Source organism: Chrysemys picta, chromosome 7 (genome assembly GCF_011386835.1).
Source record: "Chrysemys picta bellii isolate R12L10 chromosome 7, ASM1138683v2, whole genome shotgun sequence".
Lineage (NCBI taxonomy): Eukaryota > Metazoa > Chordata > Testudines > Emydidae > Chrysemys > Chrysemys picta.
In genome coordinates this window covers 15,223,188-15,242,492 of record NC_088797.1, presented here as the reverse complement: position 1 = coordinate 15,242,492, position 19,305 = coordinate 15,223,188, and the positions used below count along the sequence as shown (strand labels likewise).

General features: G+C 40.7%; 1 protein-coding gene and 2 long non-coding RNA genes across 12 annotated transcripts in view; 1 reads left to right on the top strand and 2 right to left on the bottom strand.

Moving 5' to 3' along the window:
* LOC122173666 (uncharacterized) overlaps positions 1-1,052 on the bottom strand; it is a 49,518-nt gene extending 48,466 nt beyond the window's left edge. Inside the window, exon 1 of the long non-coding RNA XR_010589392.1 lies at positions 721-1,052. This is a non-coding gene — a long non-coding RNA (uncharacterized LOC122173666). The remainder of the gene's footprint in view (positions 1-720) is intronic.
* LOC135972832 (uncharacterized) overlaps positions 1-19,305 on the top strand; it is a 47,842-nt gene that overhangs the window by 4,103 nt on the left and 24,434 nt on the right. The window lies entirely within an intron of this gene.
* ITPR1 (inositol 1,4,5-trisphosphate receptor type 1) overlaps positions 10,025-19,305 on the bottom strand; it is a 256,740-nt gene continuing 247,459 nt past the window's right edge. For all 8 annotated transcript variants that reach the window (XM_065552919.1, XM_065552920.1, XM_065552923.1 and 5 more), the window contains 2 exons: positions 18,634-18,795; positions 10,025-11,388 (listed from right to left, as the gene is read on the bottom strand). In XM_065552919.1, coding sequence (XP_065408991.1) covers positions 11,302-11,388; positions 18,634-18,795 — 249 coding nt within the window. In that variant the 3' untranslated portion in view covers positions 10,025-11,301. The remainder of the gene's footprint in view (positions 11,389-18,633; positions 18,796-19,305) is intronic.

Here is a 19,305-nt window from a genome sequence, read left to right as displayed (position 1 = left end):
CATTGACTTCCAATGGCTTTGTACAGCACATAGCCTACTTGGGGATTTTTATACACTACTAAAGTATAACAACAAGGGGACTAGCTTCCATTAGATACAGTCCACATTAGTTATAGATATTTGTCCCAGTTGCTGGAGTAACTTAGTTTAATAGAAATAAGTCATAATTTAACATGATCAATGCCTTTTTTTTTCTTTTTGAAAGAAAAGAACAAATGCCTTTGTTTCACTGCCACAGTTCTGTAAGTATCTTGGCCATCTCAGCATTATGGTGTAACAAAAGTCTGTTTAATCTTTTAAGTAATACAAATAGGTACAGATCACATGATTAATTTTCCTGCAGCACTGACAGTGCAGGATAAAATAAACTTCAGTCCTAGAAACTAAAGTTATGCCTTGTATTTTAAACATGTTCTTGTTTGGTGTTTCAATAGTGAGAGAAAGGTGGTAGGCAGTATAAATCAAATGAAATAAATAGCAATCTCATTGGCCATCTCGTAACTCAAGCATATACTTTGCCAGGTCAAAAGGGGAGAGATTTCCACCCCCACCCCCGGCTTAAACAGTTTCACATGATTACCAAGTCAAGGGAGCTTGAGAGTGGGGTCATTGTCCATTTTCCCCATTCCAAATAATTATTGAGAGTTATTAAAGCTGTTTTTTGCATGGGTGGGTTTACCTTGTCAACTCAATAAAGGAAGGAACTTTGAGGGGACTGACCTTTGGGGTTCTTTCTAACGTTGTTTCATCTCTGGGAATAGCTGGCCCTGTTGTGTACCTCTTGGAGGGGATTCTGTGTGACGGTGTGCCTGCAGAAAATGCTCCCTTCACACACCTCCCCCACCCCTGCAGAATTTTTGTGCGTCTCTGCAGAAAATGGCAGGGAACCAAAGGGAAGCCACGTGAGGGGATGACTATGGGTGCAGTTTTGGGGGGAGATTGCCCCCCTCCAAACAGAAGTTAGGCGGGGGGGAGGGGTACACTGGGTTACATGCCACTGCTGCACCACTACCCCCCATTTCTGCAAGCACAGAGCTGCCCAGGTGAAGGAGGCTCCCTTGTCTCTGCTTGCTTGCTAACGCCGCCTCCTGGGTCCTAGTGCCAGTTGTGCTCTGCTTGTGTGTGCTGGGACCTTTCCTGTTTTCTGTGCAACAGTGAATGCTAGTGGTGGTGCTTGTAGGGTGACCAGATGTCCCGATTTTATAGGGACAGCCCTGATTTTTGTCCTTTTTTTTTATATAGGGTCCTATTACTCCCCACCCCCATCCCGATTTTTCACACTTGCTGTCTGGTCACCCTAGGTGCTTGGTAAAGGGAGGTTGGGGTTGTGTGTGTGTGGGGGGGGGGGAAGAGGCAGTGGGGAAGGAGGGGGGTGGAATAAGGCAGGGGAAGGGGAATGTTGGAGTGAGGGGAGGAGGGTGAAGACGGAAAGGGGAATCGCGGGGGGGGGGGGGAAGCGAGAGCTGGCCATGTGGCTTCCCATCAGCAGCAGCTGGGGCTCCCCTGCCTTGTATAAAAAACCTGTTTGTCCCATTTAAAAATCCAAGAATGAATAAAGTAAATACAGCTGGTAAAGTTGCAATCAGTTTGGGTTTTACCTGTGATATTAGAGGCATTTTAAAAAGTTGTATATAATTAAGCTAGTTTAGGACGAAATGTTTTGTTCTGAATGCTTTGTCGGTGTCTAAAAACTTCAAGGCTTGACAATACTGAAAAAAGGAAGCTTTGTGGGGCATGAGAATTCTAACTTTAGAATTGTTTTCTTTTAAAATGTTTCAGTACAGTAGTCACATAACATCAGTGGACCTTTTTACATGAATTTAAGTTTCTTGGTATTAATTTAATTCCTCCAACAGCAACCTTCGCACATATTTCTCAAACTACGATTAGCAGCCTATGTGATAGCTTCTCTTCCTCTTGGGTAAGCCACTAACTACATAGTTTGCTGGAACGATTTGTTGAAATTCAACACGAGCTTTGTGTGCGCACACCTTTGTGCGAGTAACCCCCCCATCATCTTCCAGATGAGTTAAAATACTAATAAAGAACAACACAAGGAAAAGTTAGAATACAAAAATTCAGTGTATGTAAAAATGCACATGAGTATGAAGCGCTCTCTCTCTCTCTAGGGGCTGTTGGCTTTTATAAACATTAGTTGGTTAGTTGGAGCCCCAGGCCCTTTAAATTGCCACCAGAGCCTCCCTGCTGGAGCCCTGGGGTAGGGCTGCAAGACTCTGGGGGCTATTTAAAAAGTCCAGGGCTCCCGCTGCTTCTACCGCCCCGGTCCTTTAAATAGCCCCCAGAGCCCCGGGCTGCTGCTACTACCCTGGTGTGTGGGGGGGGAAGGGAGGTGCACTTACCTTACAGGGTGGGCTGGGGCTGGCTCTGACTCCCTCAGCCCTGCCCCTTCTGCCCTAGGCCCCACCCCTTCCGGGGGCCAGAGCTGGCTCCAGTGTACCGGTAAGTCACTGGACTTACTTTCACCCCTGCCTAGAGTGTGGGTTAGGATCAGCAATCCTGCCCTGTGCTCACGCCACTAGATCGTGCTGCTCTCAATCTGTTGTTGCAGTCAGCTTCCAAAAGAGGTGTGAAGTTGTCCTTGCTGGCCCAAAATACAGTGATCTTCACTGGCTGTGGATGTCATAGGGCTCAAATGGGAGTGGGAGTTGGAGAAGTATAAGAACCTAGAGGGAAGGCCTTGTGCCATTGAATGGCAGTCAATGGGAGTTCTCCCATTGTCTTCAATGGGGCCAGGATTTCACCCCTGTTTTTCAGAGATGTGCCTTCACCTCCCATTAGTTTTAATTAGAGTTGGAAGTGGTCAGCATCTCTGGAGAACCAGGTTTTAAGCGTAAACTTTTTCCTGGTTATTTTCGTGCTTTCAGCAACACACAGTTCTGAAGTTGCTGGATTTTAAGAGTATATTTTCAGATCATCTTCAACTATGCTGGTATTTCTATACCATATACTCCTCTCCCCCTCTCCGCAAGGATAGATTTTCTGACAGTTTGGTTCCCCCTCACCCTCAATTAGGAGTGCTAAGCTATGTTGAGTTTTGACTCAGTATAGAACAAAATATTTGAAAAGGTATACCTAACAAGAAGGGTAACAAGGATTTGTGACTCCATAAGTAGTAATGAGCACCAGGGAAACAATATAAGGATTGGCATTTATGTTGCACTGGTTGTGGGACTCTTTGTTGTTTCCTGTCTGTTTCTCAGTAGCATTTTTAGTAGTGGTTCTAAAATGACTGGCATTTATCTGATCTAGAAGTGACACACATTACTTCATTGTCATGGGGGTCAGTGGCAATTAATCTCCAAAGACCAGCCAAACAGTGCTCCTGGGTACAATGGTCCGGTGGCAGGCTTTACGTTGATGGGCTGTGTCCTTATAGGGGGGCAACCTCATGAACAGCTTAGAAGCGTGTTACAGCCCTGAACAGAGCAGAAAAGGCCTTTTTCCTTTATTGGATAGAGGCATGCTCATATGCACATACCAGCATGTGCGTTAAAAGATAGTCACATGTTTCTTTAAGCAGGACAAGGCTAATGACTTGCAATTGTTTCCATCTTGATTTTTAGTGGCATTTTACAAAGTATATTCCAGAGATGATGTAACATATGATCCTCATATAATTAAGCCTAGCAAGAGTCATATATCTTAGTTATCCAGCAGTTATAGTACAGTAATGATGTACAAAGGTTAAGTGAACTATCAGGTCACCAGCTGTGTATAGCATAGCCTATTCAGCAGGAAGAGGATGCTGAATTGAACATACAAATAGAGATACTGTAGTAAACATAATGTCTTGAGGGCTGAGGAGCTGTCTTTTTCTGAGTATCGAGTAACGGTTGACCTCCATTTTGTTGGCCAACTTTGGAGAACTAGTTTTTAAATGATAGTGGGTGTTTTTGTTTTCAGGAGATGGTAATACCACCTCTGGCTCCTATTCGTACCTGATGCACGTGAAACATAGGTCTTTCCTGTGGAAATCTATATAATATAACTGAAGGGCCTAGAAGTAGTTAACACCAAGTTAGATTTTAGCCTATTTAATATTAATTTCAAATAAGATTGAGCCCAAGGGAAAGTCTAGCAGATGAGGACTTTGGACATATGGTTTCCAGTTAGTTACTGATTTATGTATTTTCAGACAGGTGGGGGTATGATACTACTGGACACACTTTAATGTAATTCCTCACAACCATAATATCTACAGAATGGGACTTTCCGCCAGATTGGTACCAGTTGTGCTGATTAATGTTGTCTACCTGTGTCTCTAAGCCACTGTTTCATATATTGCATCTCCTCATTTAGAGCTGGAAAATTTAAGTTGTTGCCTATTTATTTTTCCACTTTATAACACCTATTCAGAGACCCACACAAAGATCTAATCTGTATTAACATATTGTCATTAACTCCTCTTAAATCTGCCCCTCCACAACTCTTGTTAGAGATGGTGTGTGATAATCCTAGTTTTCTACTTATTTTAAAATCAGCTCATCATCTTGCATCACAATTCAGGCTACACATACTTAGGGTGAGGATGGGTGTTTAATTCATGAGAGAGCATGTCCTTTCTGTAGAGTATTGTTATGATGAATATTTTATTTAACCAAATGGTTTGCCCAAGGGGACACAGCCTACATTGTTTTATACAAAATATTGTATTTCCACAGGGAAAAGATCTTTGATACTAGATGCTATATAGTCTAGCAGACAATTGCATAATGAGATTCGATGGCTGGAAGTTGGTTAGAAAAATTCAGATGGGAAATAAGATGTACATTTTTAACAGTGAGATCAATTATCCATTGAAACAGAGTACAAAGGACTGTAGTAAATTCTCCACCAAGTGGAATTGTTAAATCAAAATTGGATATCTTTCTGAAACATATGGGATGGTTCCATTACAGGTAATCAAGCTTGATGCGGGAATCATTAGGTGACATTCTATGGCTTGTATTATGCAGAAAGTTACTCTAAATGATCATAATGGTACCTTAAAATTTATGAATTGCATGTTGATTAAATCTGTATGATGTCTAAATAAAACTACATTTATGAACTTGTCAGCCACAATAGAAACCTGAGAAAGATCATTTTCTGCAGTATGATTTGTGAGTACATTGTTACTTCTGTCATTCATACTATACATAAATAGTTTCCTATAGAGATAATGGATTATATTTCAGCAAGTCTCATCTAAAGATAGTGATGTAAAAACAAATGGGAAAACACAAAGGTTAATGGAATCCTCAACTATATTATTTCCATTACATTACTTAAGATTCACACTGCAATGTAAGTTACAGCCACTGTACTTTGTTTAAAAAAATTAATACATAGGAGATTGGGATGGTTAGTTAACATTTGTTGCCCCATATATTTATTTATATAGCGCCACAGGTGGAAACAGACAGGAAGACAAAATCTCTGCAGGAAGGGGCTAACAATCAAAGGGCCTGGATTCTGTACCCTTCCCTTAGCAGAGAGTAGCACTTTTCCCTTACAAGTGGGCCCATTGCCAATGAGTAAGTACTACTCAGCATGGGGGAACAGTGCAGAATCAATCCCTCAATGAGATATAGGCACTAAACATTTTCCCCCTAAACAGAAAAAAAAAAATGGACCAGGTGCCAGAGTGGGAGCAGATAGCATCAGAGAGATAATGGGTGATGGAATGCTAAAGAGGTAGGAGTGAATTTTAAGAAGGGATCTGACAGATGATGGCTGTTCAAATGTAAAAGCTGGTTTGAACTAAGTTCTGGTGTTCTTGCTTCTGTGTTGGTTTTTTTGGTGGGGGGAAGCACATGCTTCAGCGGAGCTTTTGCCAGCTGTCAGCTTGTTTCCACATATACAATAACTACATCCTGGGATTGTGACTGCATTTAAATTGCCTGAGACTTCCTTTGATTTGGCATAATTATTCAAGTGGTTTTAGTTTTCTTTTTCCTCACAGTGTGATGTAATTTCACTTCCAAGCATCAGTGTGTAGTCAATACTCAAGTGCTCAGATACTACAGAGAGGAGTGCCACAAGTGCCCATGAGAACATCATAAAAGTAGGATAAATAAATTAATGCAACTATTTTGTATAGTGTCCCTTATACACATCAGTTTTAATCTTATATAACTAAGCATGTTTGCAGTGCCATTTGATTGCAGCTTTAGTATCACTTCCATACTTGACTTTCCTTTCTAAGTTTATCTCACTGTTGGTTATAAGTGTCTGAAAAAAGGGGGTTTATACTCCAAGTGCTGACATGATGAGTACTGTGTATAGCAACAGGGTTATGTGGCTAATGTTGTAGACTACTGTTGGAAAGATATTTGTCACTATAGATTTTGCTTGTCATATGCAGAGATGACATGCAGATCTCCCCTTTGAAAGATTGTCATTCTGAGATCCATCCACCCACAAAAACCACAAACATGCTGCTTTACTCAAATCTTTACTTTAACCACTACTTTGTGATGCAAAACTGGTGGAGTTTTTGGTACTTTTTGTTTAAAATGAAATCTTTGTAGGGGTTTTCCAGCATCTTTGCTATTTGCTAAAAACAAATCAGCATTGTACTATGGCATGGGACAAGAACACTGTTCAGTTTACTTTTAGACATGTTTGACATTTATTAAATTACAATATTGAGTCTGAAGAAAGCTGGACAAGGTAGTTAAAAATATCAGACTCAAAGATCTCTCACCTCCCTGCAATATTTAGCACTTATTTCACCAATACTCCACAAATGTGAAGCTGACATTTGTATTTGCACTATTTCTACTCTAAGGATCATGATAGGATGATATCAGTCATATCTTTAAAAGATTAACAACATGGTTATTTCATTTGTAAATGCAAATACTTGATAAGCATTAAGGTTGTACAGTTAAGCACTTAAAAGTCAGGAAATACACAAGTTAAGGTGTCTACACTGCAGAGTTTAGGAAACCAGTCCCATGATGATCAAAACAGTCTCATTTTAAAAAATAAATTCAATGTTAGAATCTTCAAAGTTTCCGTGTGTCATACTGCCGCAGCTACTTTGAATGACCATTTTGGACATTTTTGCAGGTGATACATTGTATGCATTAGTCTTTTAATGTACCATTTTAGGCATGTTACAAGTGTCTGGAAAAATTAAAGAATTGTTAGTAGGACCATGGAACAGAGAAAACAAGGCAGTGTCTTCAGATGCTTATCTTTTAAACGTAAAAGGAAAAGTACTCCAAATAAGTTTCTCTTGTTCAAAAATACAATAGGCAATTTTAAAAAAACCTATTAAGTATGTGTGTAGGAGCATTTCCCAGTCTTGGAGACAAGTTGAATCGTTATGTGGAGCTATATTATGACTTGACTGACAAAGTATCAATCAAGACTCCATTATATAACAAGGTATCCATCACACAAGCTCTATTGAGAGTCCCTGCAGTGAGCACACAGACCGTAATCCAAGTTTCTTTGTCCTGTTCTGTGCCAATTTGCTGTAAAATGATGACAAGTCTAGACTGTCTTTGTAGCAATCATAGGACCACTGCATTACAACTATATTTTCTAAACATTTTTGCATTGTCTTGATTAGCATGTCACCTGCTTCATTAGTGAAGAAAATTCTCAGCCAGCAATTCAGCCATTGATGCAAAGTGAAAAATAAGTGGAGATACCTCACCTCTATAACTTTCCATTATTAGTAAAACTAGCAGATTCTTTGTTCCTCTTCAGGAGAACATGTTCAGGTTAGCCACAGACAAAGTTATTTTAAGACAAATTATTATAGCCCCAAACTTTAAAAGAGGGGAATCTAATTTTAAAAGTCCTATGAATCTGAGAAATGTGGTATGCATATAGGACTGGGAGGCAGATTAGAACTTGAGAGTTCTTAATTCTTTAACTAACTACCCTCTGTAAGCTGCATCAAGTCACTTACTTTTCAGCTATGGAAAGTGAGGTAGAGAGATTAATACTTGCCTCTCACAGGGGTTGAGGGGAGTAGGTTGCACCTTCTTCTTGGTTTCCCCTCATTAAGTTGTTCACACCCAAACAAAATGGAACGCCTATAAAACTAGTCAAGCTATTTCTCCTATAGATTGAGTGGGGGGAGACTTTTTTTTTGTTTGAAAAATATTTAGGAGGTACTTAGAAAGTCTGGTGTCATCTAATGTCCTAAGTAAAATATATATAAACTGCTATAGAAATATTTAAAGTTTTAAACAGCATCTCCCTTCTCTCTTCCCCAATTACCTACCAGTCAGTGAGATGGAAACGAAGTTGTGGGGCTCATATTATTTACTCATTGAGGAAAAACATAGGCTTGGCTTTATACACATTAAGAAGGAAGGCAGTCTCTGTCCTTTACTTCTGTACTCACATTAGGGCTGTGGTTTGGCAGTAGTAGTTTTGTTCCTGGAAGTTACCTTTTGCTGTTAAGTTATTCCACTAAGTTAAAAAAAATTACATACCAACTCCACACCTTTTCCAGGATTTCATATACCGGATAATGGTTCATTTCAGATCTGTCTTTAGGAAGGGTTATCATACGGTTAGAAATTTTTTTACGAGCTAGACAGTAAGTCTCATAGGTCTTCTAATGTATAGACGTGTAAGAGTCTTGAAGTTGTCACTCCCCCCTCCTTGGATCCCAACATTGAATCCCAGATTAAAGATATGATCAAGCATCTTGGGTTAAAAGCATTGATGGCACCTGTTTTTAGAGCTGGAGGAATTTTTCCTTATCATTTACAGTCCATGATATGCAAATAGTGCTTTAGGTCTTCTCTAGTAAGTTGCCCAATCAGCTTTTGTTGGATACAAAAGATTAACAGCACTTAAAGGTTCTCAATTTGTCTCCTTTTGAAGTTCAGGTAGGCATGATCTGAAAAATTTGAATCAGGAGTTGGAATCCCCTTAAACTTGGCTGTGATTGGAGCTGGGAGGTTTTTTTGGTCCCATTTCTATTATTTATTTGTACTGTGGTAATGCCTAGAAGCCCCAGTCATTGTTATGGCCAGGATCCAGCACCACTGAAGTAAATGGGAGCTTTGCCATTGACATCAAGGTGGGGAGCTTTTCCCTTCTGTTTTTTTTCCCCCACCCGGGAGAAGTGTGAGAATAAGGAACACAAGACACAAAGATATTCGGGAGAGGAAGACTAACTTGATTCTTTCATTGATTGATTCAGTGGCGATGTGGGGGGAGAATGACAAATATTACTGGATGGAATATCCAAAGTACCAAAAGACTTGGTGCATACCAAGTGCTCATTTGCAAAACTAAACATTAAAAGAAAATAGGTGACAGTGTTAATTTTTTGGGGGGAGGGGAGAATGAAGGGCAGAAAGTAAAACGAAGCTGTTGGTATACTTGAGAAATTAAAAAAAATTCAAGTCATAAAAATATTTCTGGTTACAGTGGTATTAATCAGGATTCCCTCCCCCCCCCCCGTTCATTGCAAATGATATTTCATTATGACTTTGAGCAGTGGTTCCTACCCTTTGCAGACAACTGTATCTTTTTACCACATTGAGAACCTATTAATCGTACCACAGCAAGTTCCTGCTGCCTCCCAGTCAAGTGTGTGCACTCTGATCTGTAGTGATTGCTCTTGAGAGCACTGTGCTTGGGTTTGGAGTGTGTTTTAAGCTCTGTTGCAGGTTTCAGCTTGCACGGGGTGGACAGAACAATTGCTGGGACATAGGCTCCCTATCCTTGCTCTGATGAAGAGCCTCTGAGTAAAGGCATCTATCATAAAACCTTGAGAACCATCCCTAGAGAGATTTTTAGAACATTGTAGCTTCCACTGTCAAAGGCCAATTATTTGCTCTGTTAATAAAAGATCACCCCCTCAATGGCTCATTTCAGCATTCTAAGAACATTCTTACCTTTTAAAGTATTCTAGCTACCCAATTGTGTGGTTTTCATGTAGAGGAATGTTAGCCTAATAAAAGGAACCTGGATTAGGATAGCAGGTTTAACTAATACAATTCCATGGGAAGGGAACAAACTACCAGCAGTCTGTCAATCGTACAGTATTATTCTGCATGATTTATTTAAATATTTCTATTTATGCATTTACAAACTTTCATAGCTTTCCATCCATAACTCTGCTGTTGTTTTAGACACTATTGCAGAGGAATTTTAGCTATTGTAAAAGGAGGTCCATGTACAAAACTAGGTGACAGATATAAAAAAAGAGGTTCCTTTCAGATTTTTCATACCAGGAACAAAAGTGACCAAATGGAGGGAAAACAAACTCAACCCCAAACAAGAGGCTCTTTCATAAGTACTACCTATGTCAGTGCTCAACTACAAGTCCTAAAATAGGATAGTTCATACTTCAATGCTGCAATGCATGTTTGTTAATACTCCTGGATGGGAATGTGCGTCTCTAATGAACAAACCAAAAAAGAAAAGGCTACATGGGGAATGTTAAGTTCAGAAACCATCATTTATGGGTTCTAAATGGTATGGCACAAAACTAAGACATTACACTGATTTACCAGCAGTGTATTTTCATCCCAAACTTAATTTTGCATAAAAAGTTCCCTTTAAGAAATTTTTTGAATTGTTTGAAAACTAACATTTGAGCTTCTGGGCCCCCCTGTATTTAAGAAATAAATCACTTGAAACACCCCTCATAATCTGGAGATTTCCAAAGAATATTTAAGAACCAAATTTTCCTTTTTTTTTTTTAAATTTATACCAATTTAACAGCTCAGATTCCCTGGGAGGAAGAGGCAGCCAGATATGGCATTTCAGGATATTTACATGCATGGTACAAAAATGCCCAGGGGTCTCAAACACCAGGAATACAGTTTGGCAGCACCCTCATTTACAGCTGTAATTTTAGACTATTTATTACATTGGACTAACACACCAGATTCAAAGATGTGCACTCCCTTTAGGATGTTCAGGAGTTACCAGTATATTGTGATTGCATATTTAATATTGCACAATTGTATAAAAACATAAATACTAGCTATTCTCGTTTTTAAATACAAAATACAAGTCACATACTTTAGTCAATCCTTTTCAAGTGCAATTGAAGGGGTCTCGATGGTCCTTCCAATAAAAGGCAATTTTCATACTTTTGGCACAAGTATTACCCCCATCACATGCCAACAAGATCTAATTACAATACATATGCCCAGATTTTTATAGTAGCAGTCATATACATACATATAAAAACAGGGTATTTACAAAATGAACTAATCATACATAGAAGCAGCCTTAGTGGTTGAATCTGAACTCTTGTTTAGCATTATTCATGGTGTTTTGAGAGGGATATGCGACCCTTTTGATTTATGCTGGTTGCTGTGGGTTCACATTCACGGGAGGAGGATGACCTAGGAGACCAATACGCTGTTTCTGCTTCCTCTGTTCTGTCATCTGGAAAATTAAAAAGTTTGCTCATTAGACCGAGACACTTCCTGTACGTCAGCTCACAGAATGAACCATTGGTGTATTTGTGGTTAGGGTTTATTCTGAAATCCACTTTCTACAAATAATGCACTTCCGGCTGCTATGCCAAACATGAATAGATTAAAAAGGCAATCATAGCCCCTGTTTTGTGAACCCAGCAGGGATATCTGTGAACCTGCTCATGTGACTAAGTATTCAGAGATGACGGATGCTGTTTTGCAAGAAAAATGTTATATGAAGGGCCACATTACTGGCACGAAAAATGGTAGCTTTCAAAAACTTCTTGTGTCGATAATTCTCTGTAGACTTCCCACTATTTCCACAATCTATTTGGGGAAAGTAGGGGTACTGTATGTTGGGAGAATCCATCTCAGTCTGGAAATATCTGTTTGTGGAAATTCATTTCAATATCCCAGCTCTTGGGTAACAAGAATGCAAACATCCCTCCTGATTTGCCAAAGCCCAGATATCAGGCAATAATGCAAAATAAGGGACACAGGAGCAAAACTACATATTTTTCCACAAAACATTTTCTGTAACCTCAGTCCCAAAATTCTGGATGTTTGCCGATAATAATTTACATCAAATGTAATACCACCACCAATTTGAGATGGAAGAAGGTATACGATCTAAAGAGTGACACTCCTAATAGAGAAGCATATCCCTTCATAATTGTGATGCAGAGCACTGCAAAGCAGCCATCATCCATGTTTCTTTGCATTCAGCCTCTCCCAACACCTTGTTAGAAATCTGCTAAGGTCTGAAAGTCTGAGAGAACGAACACACCAATTTAATCAGTAACACTGGCATTTCTGTGGTCCCCATCATTCTAGTATATGAGTATTTCATGAACATTAATGAATTTAGCCTCACATCACCCCTGTGAAATAGGTAAGTATCTCCATTTTACAGAAACTGAAGCAGAAAGAGATATAGGGTGCGTTTACACGGCAATTAAAAACCCGCAGCTGGCTGTGTCAGCTGACTTGGGCTCGCAGGATTCGAGTTCAGGCCAAACATCTACACTGCAATTAAACAGACCCCTTAGCCTGAGCCCTGCAAGCTGCCATGGGCCAGCTGTGGATTTTTAATTGCAGTGTAAAAAAACTTGGAGGGCTTGATTTTCAAAGGTGCTGAGATGTAAGTGCTCAGCACTTCTGAACAGCAGGCCTGAAGAGACTTGCCCAAAGCCACACAGGATATCTTTGGCAGAGAGTAGAACTCAGGCTCCCCAACTCTAGTCGATTCTTCCTTTGATAACATAGGTACTGTTCAGCCTCCATCACATTACCATCACAATGGCTGCAAATTCCAAGACTTACATAAAAGTGCCGAGACCCAACCTTCTTACTGCTTACCCCCCAGGGCATTACTTGGTCAACACACAAAAGGGCCAAAATCTTGTTCCATTTTTATTGCTCCTTCCCCTGGATTGAGCATACTGAGACTTAATACAAATAAATGGAGCCAGGCTACCATGCATCTGTCAACTTAGAATTTTTTAATCAATACTCCTTCTGTTCTGTTTTCGGAGTTACTTTAATATAATAAACATTTACATTGAAGAGCAAGTTGTAAGAAACCAGTCTCTAGATATTGCTCTGACTACCAAAATTTAGCATCCGAACCAGATACAGCTTATACAATAATTTTTCATTAAAAAGTTGAGCTACAATGTGAATTTCCAACATTTTTCATATCCTATGAATTGTTATTGGCCCTTGTTTTGGCTTGGAATTCATTTGAACCAAATAGTGCTTTTTCTATCATATCTATATTCATGCAAGGACCTAAGGTTACTAATCAGTGTAATTCTTCGTTTTTGGGACATTTCACTCCAAATACTGACTAACTTAATTGATAGGGAGAGTAAATCAATGCCAAGATAACAGATAGCCTGTTTGCATTTTCAGCTCTCCACCAGTAAACACACTTGAACAGAGCTACATAAAATCTATATATTCAGAGACTGAATAAATTCCCCCTTTCTAAGGTCAGGAATTGAATAATTAAGTTTGGAGTTTGCCATGGCAAGATGAATCAACCAGACTGGATTGCCGTGAACAATCTTTGGAATGATCCTTTTACTACCACCTTTCATTAGAGGACTGAAAAGCATTTGAAACACCATTAATTAATCTAATCACCTCCATGATGTACATATCTGTAAATATGCTCCTTTAACCAATGGGTAAAGGTCTCAATCTTACTTTCATGGAAGGACACGGATTCAAATGGAGCTGAATCATGTTGTGTCTTTCTCAACGTCACACCAAAGGAGTGGAGCAGCACCCAAGCCCTAGTTCAGTTCCCCTAGTCTAACCCCTAGATTTCCTAATGCTATATGGGATTTGAAATTTGTGTTATTTTTGAAAATATAATTAACTACTTAATACGAACAGAGAAAACCTATTTGTAGGTTTTATTTCCATTATTCTGTTATTTCCACTGGACAAATTAATAAAACATATGCTTTCAGAGGGGGCAAGGTTTTGAGTAGCAATTGGATTCAAACAATTAGATATGAAGGAGGCACACAAAATGGTAAAATAATGAGGAAAGGATAGCAGTTGACAAACAGAATGCTAAATTTTGATATAAGTTTAGTTAACAAGAGGAATTTAGTTTTTTAAGAAAGCATAAGCTGACTAAATGCAAGTTGAAAACAAAATGATACCTAGATGCAGAATCACATTGTTCTAGTATGGCGTTTGGAAGCGTCAAAGACCCCATGGAGCAATTTTTGTCTTGATCACCACACTTAACTGGAGAGTGAGTTACTTTTGTAGCTTGTTGCTTTAATGCCTTTTGGAAGTGCTTCATACTCATTTACAGTAATGAATTAAAAATGGTCAGATTTTCATTTGTTCCTGGTGCATTTTTATTTTATTTCAAGGGCATTTTCAAAGTGGACACACAGAATTTCAGTTTTAATGACAGTCATAATCCCCAGAAACTTGTAGGATCACTCAGATCACAAAGCAAATGAATGAAAGATTTGCCCTTTATTTGATTCAGAACAATCCCTAGCTAGTTCCTCTTCCTGGAGACAGTTCTTCCTAATATGATGGAGAGATGTACTGGTTTCGTCTCATAATTGGAGCATCCTGGAGCACTGTTATCTCAGTGACAGTACTTAGGGGAATTCCTAAGAGTTATCACATTAATGAAGCTGGTTTCCTCTTCTGCCTTTGCAGTGAAGTAGCTCTCTAAAAGCTCATTTTCACAAAGAACAAGGGAAGATTCTTAGTGCTTGGGCAGTGGAAAGTTGCAAGCTTTAGAAATAAATACATTTGGGGCACGATCCAAGGCCTGATTGAAATTGATGGAACGAATCCTATTGACTGCAGTGGGTATGAGTCAGACCCTCTAACAGGAAGACCTACATCACGTGTTTAAGATAACTGTTTCCAGGCAAAGTGGCATGACAGCTACCCAATGAGTATATTAAGGCATAGATTAGAGAGGATTTGGTTTGAAGAGAAACATTAAGAAAGTAGCAAAATCCTGGAGCTCCAGATAACTTCTATAATTGCAATGATCTTATTTATGAAGACTTCTGCAGTGCCATAATTGGTGAAAAATTAAGCAACTGGGTCAAGTCAAAGTGTGGTGTAAGACAAGGGGGCATGGAATCACCATCACTTTTCATCATGTTCTTAAACTGGACACTAAATGTTAGACCAGTTGCAGGATGGGAGATTGGATGATCTAGAGTTAAATTTGTAAACCTATGCAGATGATGATGTGCAACTGGCAGACACATTTGAACTAATAATATTCTTTGCTACCTTGGAAAACTGTTGCAGTCGACTTGAACAATAAATGCTCAGACGAAAAAGTGGTTGCATCTTGGAAAAGGGATAATAAATAAAGTGTTGATAGAGAACAAGTAGAAGCTTATGTGTACCTAGGAAGTTTGATCAGTGCCAATGGTTCCATCAAACACAAGGTTAAAAGGAGATGTGACTTAGCTACAAAATTATGGACTGATGAAAATATACATTTGGCACCAAGTGAAAATTTATTAGACTACTGTATTAAGAGTATTACTGTATGGCAATACATTCAAAAGCATCTGGCAGTCTGGATTTGACCCAGGGTCCACCTATTGACTACCCATCACCACCAGAGGAGCAGAGCACAGAGTGGAAAAAAAGGACGACAAGCATCTCAGCCAATACCCTCTTGCAAAGACTAACTACTTTATCAATGTAAATTTACTAACACAGAGAACACACTCATGATAGTAGATTCCTTTGCTGGGTTTTCCTATCCTGCTTGCACAGTGTTCTACTTTAAAACTACAAAGCAAGTATATAATAAAATAGTTTCGTTAAAAACCAGCAACATTTTAATTCGCTTCCTACTCTGTGCTCAATTACATATGTTTTTCCTACCCAGCCTGCTGGCAAGAGTATGTCCCATGCACCATAAAACCTTCAGTTGTAACTCTAGCTGCAGTACATGGAGACCTGAACAACAGGAATTTTGCCAGTTAGGAAGACTGTATAAAAGCATGGTGCAGGTTATAGATTTGTGCCAGGCAGGTAGTACATCTCCGGAAGGATAACATTCTATTTCTAATATAGATTAGGTTTGGATTATAATAGTTGCTTCCTGCAGCATGGTGCATCTCATTTAATTCAAAGTGGAACTAATCCCAGTTTAAAATGGGAATCACGATAATAGAAACATCCCTAGGAAGAGGCTCAGTGGCAACAACCAATCAGTTTAATATTGGAGAAAGTTGTCAACCATTTTACAGTAGGAAAAAAATCAAAAGCTGAAGAGATAATAAGCCAAATTCAGTGACTACTTGTGGCCTGTGTAACTCCATCAACTGCTCTGGGATTCCAGGAGGTGCAAGTTAGCAAAGAATTTTACCCAATGCATACATCTATAAATTCAATTAATTAAGGTGTCAGTGTGTTCTTCTGGTTCAGGTAATTTTGTGCCATCTAAAATTTCAGACAAGCCACAGCATTTCTCCCTTTATCTTCAGTTGGATACTTCAAGCACAAAATGGCACTTGGGCTTCCTTGGGGAGGCCCATCTCTGAGATGAATATGGTCCAAAAGAACCTCCCCCAAGCTGCTTCTGCTGTTAATAATAAATAGTAAAGAAGCACCTATGATTGACCGTACTGATCTCATGACTGCAGTGGCTCCAGGTGGTACCTCCCAAAACCATGGATTTTTGCCATGTGGGCCAAGATCTCCCATTTGTAGGCCTACAGGAAGTGCACCGTAAAAAGGGAAGAGACACTGTCTAAATAATTATTTAAAGGATTCTTTGAGGGTCTCTGTCCATTTAAACAGAGGAAAATGGGAATAGAGAACCAAGAACTATGTTGCTTGGGACACGCCGTCAGTTTCTCTTCACAGGGATGTTGCTGTTGAAAACCGAATAAAAGCTATTTTAGGGCAATATTCAGAAGTAGAGAGTAAATGATCAGGCTGCCTTTTTGGATGCCTGTGGTTAAGTGCTGGAGCTGCCTTCTTTGCTGTCACACACTTATGGATAGCGTAGCCACAAGTACCTCTAGTACATAACAATAAGAGAGTGGTCACTAGGTTGCATAAGAGTTTGCGGCTATTTCTGCATATTTTGGGATTTAGCAGCGTACAGACTTCCAACAAAACACACACACACACACCCCAAACCAAAATACAATAAAATCCACTATAGTAAAAATTTCATGAAGGGTAACTTTCTGTACAACTTGCATTTCACCTTGGGATGTCATCCGTAATAAAATATTCATTGTTTGCCAGGCCACACAATCACAGGAAAGAGTAATGTTTCTAAAAGAAATATAACCTTAAATGTTTAAGAACCATTGCAATAACTAGGTAAAGGAAGGATCTAGAACGGGGGGGGGGGGGGGGGGGGGGCAAACTTTTTGGCCCAAGGGCCACATCTGGGTGGGGAAATTGCATGCAGGGCTATGAATGTAGGGCTGGGGCAGGGGGTTGGGGTGCGGGAGGGAGTACGGTGCAGGAAGGGGCTCAGGGCAAGGGGTTGGGGTGCAGGAGGGGCGCGGCTTGGGGTGCAGGAGGGGGTGCGGAGTGCAGCAGGGAGCTCAGGGCAGAGGGCTGGGGTGCAGGAGGGGTGCAGGGTGTACAAGGGGGCTCAGGGCAAAGGGTTGGAGTGCAGGAGGGTTGTGGGCTCAGACCCAGCGCCGCTTACCTGGAGTGGCTCCGGGGTGGCAGCATGGCTAAGACAGGCCCTGGCCCCGCGCCACTCCTGGAAGCGGCCGGCACCACGTCCCTGCAGCCCCTGGGGGAGGGAGGGCAGAGGGCTCCCGTGCACTGCGGGTACCTCCCCTGAAGCTCCCATTGGCTGCGGTTCCCCATTCCCGACCAATGGGAGCTGTGGGATGCGGTGCCTGGAGGTGAGGGCAGCGTGCGGAGCCCTCTGCCCTCCGCTCCCCCAGGGGCCACAGGGACCTGGTGCCGTCCGCTTCTGGGAGCGGCATGGGGCCCGTGGCACCACGGGGATGGCAATCCTGCGGGCCGGATCCAAAGCCCTGATGGGCCAGATCCAGCCCACAGGCCGTAATGTGCCCACCCCTGATCTAGAACAAAAGTTAACATTCAAATCCTCGAGTTCTCACTGCAGTGTTACTGCCAATTAGAAGTCAGTGTACTACAACAAAGTTTGCTGAGTAACACTCACTCAAAACTGAAGTTGCAGTGGGTAATCTTTACTATACAAGGCAATGGGCAGTATCGTACAAGATATTTTCATGATTTAGGGGGATTGATCTATACTCTGAGAGTAAGAAATCATTATATACACAGTTCACAATATGAATTTGATTTGGTTTTTCAGACTTTTACTTTTCAAAAGATGGGTACATTGGAAAATGTTTAGTTCTCCACAGGCCGGTTGGCTGTATGACTGGAATTTGGATTGGTGATTCTTCTAAACTAGCTAGTTCATTGTGGCAGCAGTGAACAAAGAGTTCTGCACATTGTTTATATAGTCAGTTAAATTGTAAACATCCAGTTCCCAATACAGATCAATCCAGATTTTACAAAACTCTCTAATCCAAAATGCCTTTCTATCCCCAGCTTTACAGCAGGTGATTGTATATTCCCCTAATTTTCCAAATGTTCTGGGAGGCCCCAGTACTCTCCATCTAACTGAAGTTTATCGGTAGCTAATCCACCTCACTGCAACTGTGTTTTGCTAGAACTTCCTTACCTGATCTTTAAGCTCCGACAGCTGGCCAGAGAGGTTGGTGACCAGCTTCATGGTAGATTCTAGCTTTTCCTGCAAGTTCCTGAGTTCATTCTGTTCTCCTTCAGAATCGCTGCTTACAAGGGACATGGCGCGCATCCTAGGGAACCAATCAAGGTTTCTTTCCTGGAATTCAGACACAAGAACATGATTATTGCTAGGACAGAACTGTGCATGTGTGGCTGTGTGTGTGAAAAATCTTCAGTCACAAGCTCTTAATAGTTCAAACTTTCAGTTTTATTTGCACCCTGTTGGGAAGTTTCTAGAACTGCCTCACCACAGAGTTTTATCACTGGAAAGACAGGACAGCACTGCAGGTTTTAACAGCTACTGAAGAGTAAGAGGGATAAAGGTTTTGTAGTTTATGTTTCTCCTTTCCTGCCAATGTACTCCTTCACCCTTAAAAGCAGGTATATTCCACCATAATATACGAGTCCTCTACTACAGTGCTTCAAAGTCGGGCCGCCGCTTGTTCAGAGAAGGGTGGCCAGCACGTCCCTTGGCCCGCGCCGCTTCCCACAGCCCCCATTGGCCTGGGACGGCGAACCACGGCCAATGGGAGCCGCGATCGGCCGAACCTGCGGACGCAGCAGTTAAACAAACCAGCCCGGACCGCCAGGGGCTTTCCCTGAACAA